This window comes from Oncorhynchus nerka, linkage group LG3, assembly GCF_034236695.1.
Source record: "Oncorhynchus nerka isolate Pitt River linkage group LG3, Oner_Uvic_2.0, whole genome shotgun sequence".
Taxonomy (NCBI): Eukaryota; Metazoa; Chordata; class Actinopteri; order Salmoniformes; family Salmonidae; genus Oncorhynchus; species Oncorhynchus nerka.
In genome coordinates, this window is record NC_088398.1 from 83046791 (window position 1) to 83052790 (window position 6000).

Genomic DNA, 6000 nt, shown 5'->3' on the forward strand with positions numbered 1-6000 from the left:
GAACCACAGCATCGAGGTGTTAGAACCACAGCATCGAGGTGTTAGAACCCCAGCATCGAGGTGTTAGAACCCCAGCATCGAGGTGTTAGCACCCCAGCATCGAGGTGTTAGAACCACAGCATCGAGGTGTTAGAACCCCAGCATCGAGGTGTTAGAACCCCAGCATCGAGGTGTTAGAACCACAGCATCGAGGTGTTAGAACCCCAGCATCGAGGTGTTAGAACCACACCATCGAGGTGTTAGAACCAGAGCATTGAGTTGTTAGAACCACACCATCGAGGTGTTAGAACCAGAGCATCGAGGTGTTAGAACCCCAGCATCGAGGTGTTAGAACCCCAGCATCGAGGTGTTAGAACCCCAGCATCGAGGTGTTAGAACCCCAGCATCGAGGTGTTAGAACCACAGCATCGAGGTGTTAGAACCAGACCATCGAGGTGTTAGAACCACACCATCGAGGTGTTAGAACCCCAGCATCGAGGTGTTAGAACCCCAGCATCGAGGTGTTAGAACTCCAGCATTGAGGTGTTAGAACCCCAACATTGAGGTGTTAGAACCCCAGCATAGAGGTGTTAGATCCCCAGCATCGAGGTGTTAGAACCCCAGCATTGAGGTGTTAGAACCCCAGCATAGAGGTGTTAGATCCCCAGCATCAAGGTGTTAGAACCACAGCATCGAGGTGTTAGAACCACAGCATCGAGGTGTTAGAACCCCAGCATCGAGGTGTTAGAACCCCAGCATCGAGGTGTTAGAACCCCAGCATTGAGGTGTTAGAACCACAGCATTGAGGTGTTAGAACCCCAGCATTGAGGTGTTAGAACCCCAGCATAGAGGTGTTAGATCCCCAGCATCGAGGTGTTAGAACCACAGCATCGAGGTGTTAGAACCAGACCATCGAGGTATTAGAACCACACCATCGAGGTGTTAGAACCCCAGTATCGAGGTGTTAGAACCAGAGCATTGAGTTGTTAGAACCACACCATTGAGGTGTTAGAACCAGAGCATCGAGGTGTTAGAACCACAGCATCAAGGTGTTAGAACCCCAGCATCGAGGTGTTAGAACCCCAGCATCGAGGTGTTAGAACCCCAGCATTGAGGTGTTAGAACCCCAACATTGAGGTGTTAGAACCCCAGCATAGAGGTGTTAGATCCCCAGCATCGAGGTGTTAGAACCAAGAGGGAAGAAAGTAACAATGAAGTACTGCTGATACTGTCTGTTTTATGCTTCACTTACAGGTAATATTGGAAATGGGAGATACAGAGTATATTGAAAGCAGGGATTTTCTCATAGGTTAATTAAGCAATTAACATGTGTAAAAATTCTGGGCAGGTCATTATTTTGGCTACCATGGCAATGACAATGTCCCCATCCACAGGGCACCAGTAGTCACTGTATGGTTTAATGAGCATGAAATCTACACTGAGTGTACAAAACATTAGGAACACCTGCTCTTTCCTTGACATAGACTGACCAGGTGAATCCAGGTGAAAGCTATGATCCCTTATTAATGTTCCCAGTTAAATCCACTTCAATCAGTGTAAATGAAGGGGAGGACACAGGTTAAAGTAGGATTTTAAGCCTTAAGACAATTGAGACATGGATTGTGTGTGTGTGCCATTCAGAAGGTGAACGGGCAAGACTAAATATTTAAGTGAGGGGATAGAGGGGATAGTTCAGAGCGACATTCATTCATGTTGTTGTAGAATAGATGTTTCGGCGGTTGTCGTTCTTCGCGTTCAATGATACCGAATTCCTAGCTGCAGACTAGTAATTAATATCAAAGACTTGTTCTTATTCTGTCGGTATCGATAGTCTAACAGTTTAACCACGTGGTATGGTTAAAAGATTCAGCAATGGTCTGCAACCCTCGTCCTCTCGTAAAAATAAAAACATGGTCTCGTGAGAACTTCTCGAAGCTGTCCCAGGATGCCGACCCTAACTGGGCTCATGGCCTGTCCCAGGATGCCGACCCTAACTGGGCTCATGGGCGGTCCTCTGATTTAGTTAAACTCAAAAGGGAATTGGAGTTTCCTTCATTAAACAGTCCAAAATCACATTACACAATTTCACAAACAGTATCATCCTCACTCATTCATCTTATACAACAATTAGATGTAAACCTCATATCTGAGGCTATTATATAAACAGCGTTATGGTAATGTGGCGCCACCGTCTCTCATGAGCTTCCCCAAGTTGTACCAAACGGACCAGTTTGTAGCTGGATTCTTCACCGACCTTTTATACCTTCTCCGGAACGTAAACGTTGTTCGGACCTCAAGTTCTGTGAGGTGGAAGAAATTCCTTTGTTCTCTTTGAAAATTCACTCTGCCTCTATACTGTGTGGCCATGAGGAGATCCTCTCCTCAGGAATTTACGACCTCTCTCTGACCACAGCAGCCTGTGTAGGAGGCAGGGAGAGGCAGGGAGAGGGGGATGGGGCTTGCTGTACCCAAAGAGGGCAACGTCATGACAGTATGCTATTATTTTCTTCTGAAATAAACAACATTTTCTTCATATCATGCTTCTTTTGACCTGTCTAAAATAATTCATTGATTTATGTTACATGGATTTATTAGACTTTTTAAAATGGCTTGTAGTCTGTGTGTGGAAGCCAGGAGATGCTACATGTTTGTTTTTTTCTTTTTCCCACCTTTATTTAACCAGGTAGGCTAGTTGAGAACACCTTTATTTAACCAGGTAGGCTAGTTGAGAACACCTTTATTTAACCAAGTAGGCTAGTTGAGAACACCTTTATTTAACCAAGTAGGCTAGTTGAGAACACCTTTATTTAACCAGGTAGGCCAGTTGAGAACACCTTTATTTAACCAGGTAGGCTAGTTGAGAACACCTTTATTTAACCAGGTAGGCTAGTTGAGAACACCTTTATTTAACCAGGTAGGCCAGTTGAGAACACATTTATTTAACCAGGTAAGCTAGTTGAGAACAAGTTCTCATTTACAACTGCGACCTGGCCAAGATAAAGCAAAGCAGTGTGACACAAACAACAACACAAGAGTTACACAGGGGAGTAAACACGGTCAATAACACAAACAACAACACAAGTTGTTACACAGGGGAGTAAACAATAACACAAACAACAACACAAGTTGTTACACAGGGGAGTAAACAAGCGTACAGTCAATAACACAAACAACACAAATGTGTTTATTTTAATTAACGGTCAATTACCGTGAGACCGGCAGTTATTGACAATCACCGTCTGGTGGAATTTCGTGACCGCTACAGCCCTAGGTGCAACTCAATGTTAGGAAGGTGTTCCTAATGTTTTGTACACTCAGTGTATGTAAACCATTTATTTCACCTTTTTTTTTAACAAGGCAAGTCAGTTAAGACCAAATTCTTATTTTCAATGACGGCCTAGGAACAGTGGGTGAACTGCTTTGTTCAGGGGACAAAACAACAGATTTTTACCTTGTCAGCTCCGGGATTCAATCTTGCAACCTTTCGGTTACTAGTCCGATGCTCTAATCTCTAACCACTACCTGGCGCCACCATATGCCGTGGCAGCCTCAGTCACCAGTCACTCAATTGAACACTTATTGGAGACTGTGGAGCAGCTCCTGAGACAGCGTTTTCCACTACCATCAACAAAACACCAAATTATGACATTTCTCATGGGAAGAATGATGTCACATCCCTCCAATAGAGTTCTAGACACTTGTAGAATCTATACCAAGGTGGATTGAAGTTGTTCTGGTGGCCCAACGACCCAATTAAGACACTTTGTGTTGGTGTTTCCTTTACTTTGGCAGTTACCTGTATATCCACGCTTTGTGTTGGTGTTTCCTTTACTTTGGCAGTTACCTGTATATCCACGCTTTATGTTGGTGTTTCCTTTACTTTGGCAGTTACCTGTATATCCACGCTTTATGTTGGTGTTTCCTTTACTTTGGCAGTTACCTGTATATCCACACTGTTGTGTGTGTGTGTGTGTTGCAGGATGAGGGCTGGCTGATAGGGATGAAGGAGGGAGACTGGATCCAGAATAAAGAGAGTGCCGTCAAAGGGGTGTTCCCTGAGAACTTTACCTCCAGGCTGTGAGAGAGGAGACACTTCATCTTCTACTTTGACCACTCTCTCTTCCACAAGATACTCTCTTCTCTGACCTCTCTCTTCCCTCTCTCTTCCCTCTCTCTCTCTCTTCCCTCTCTCTCCCTGCCCTCTCTCTCCCTTCCCTCTCTCTCTTCCCTCTCTCTCTTCCCTCTGTCTCTCTACCCGTGCCATCCTCCCTCCTCCTTTTCTAACCTCTGGGATTGTACAGGAGTGATACTGTAGTCATTGGCAAGAGAAACGCCACTGCATAATCAGCTGTCTGTTCTGTAACCATTTCTAACATGATCACACTGTAGGGTCAGATTACATCACATCACACTGCAGGGTCAGATTACATCATATCACACTGTAGGGTCAGATTACATCACATCACACTGTAGGGTCAGATTACATCACATCACACTGCAGGGTCAGATTACATCATATCACACTGCAGGGTCAGATTACATCATATCACACTGTAGGGTCAGATTACATCACACTGTAGGGTCAGATTACATCACACTGTAGGGTCAGAATACATCACACTGTAGGGTCAGATTACATCACATCACATTGCAGGGTCAGATTACATCATATCACACTGCAGGGTCAGATTACATCACATCACACTGCAGGGTCAGATTACATCATATCACACTGTAGGGTCAGATTACATCACACTGTAGGGTCAGATTACATCATATCACACTGTAGGGTCAGATTACATCACACTGTAGGGTCAGATTACATCACATCACACTATAGGGTCAGATTACATCACATCACACTATAGGGTCAGATTACATCACACTGTAGGGTCAGATTACATCATATCACACTGTAGGGTCAGATTACATCACATCACACTGCAGGGTCAGATTACATCATATCACACTGCAGGGTCAGATTACATCATATCACACTGTAGGGTCAGATTACATCATATCAAACTGTAGGGTCAGATTACATCATATCACACTGTAGGGTCAGATTACATCACACTGTAGGGTCATATTACATCATATCACACTGTAGGGTCAGATTACATCACAATGTAGGGTCAGATTACATCATATCACACTGTAGAGTCAGAGTGCATCATATCACACTGTAGGGTCAGATTACATCATATCACACTGTAGGGTCAGATTACATCACATCACACTGCAGGGTCAGATTACATCATATCACACTGTAGGGTCAGATTACATCATATCACACTGTAGGGTCAGATTACATCACACTTTAGGGTCAGATTACATCATATCACACTGTAGGGTCAGATTACATCACACTGTAGAGTCAGATTACATCATCACACTGTAGGGTCAGATTACATCATATCACACTGTAGGGTCAGATTACATCATATCACACTGTAGGGTCAGATTACATCATATCACACTGTAGGGTCAGATTACATCATATCACACTGTAGGGTCAGAGTGCATCATAGCACACTGTAGGGTCAGATTACATCACATCACACTGTAGGGTCAGATTACATCACATCACACTGTAGGGTCAGATTACATCATCACACTGCAGGGTCAGATTACATCATATCGCACTGTAGGGTCAGATTACATCATATCACACTGTAGGGTCAGATTACATCACACTGTAGGGTCAGATTACATCATATCACACTTTAGGGTCAGATTACATCACACTGTAGAGTCAGATTACATCATCACACTGTAGGGTCAGATTACATTATATCACACTGTAAGGTCAGATTACATCATATCACACTGTAGGGTCAGATTACATCATATCACACTGTAGGGTCAGATTACATCACATCACACTATAGGGTCAGATTACATCATCACACTGTAGGGTCAGATTACATTTTATCTCACTGTAGGGTCAGATTACATCATATCACACTGTAGGGTCAGATTACATCACATCACACTGTAGGGTCAGATTACATCATATCA

General features: G+C 43.7%; 1 protein-coding gene across 1 annotated transcript in view; it reads left to right on the forward strand.

Annotated features, from left to right (window-relative positions):
* Nucleotides 1-4705, forward strand: part of LOC135563048 (myc box-dependent-interacting protein 1-like) — a 74430-nt gene extending 69725 nt beyond the window's left edge. The window contains exon 19 of the mRNA XM_065005860.1: nt 3959-4705. Coding sequence (XP_064861932.1) covers nt 3959-4060 — 102 coding nt within the window. The 3' untranslated portion in view covers nt 4061-4705. The remainder of the gene's footprint in view (nt 1-3958) is intronic.
* Nucleotides 4706-6000: the final 1295 nt, after the last annotated feature.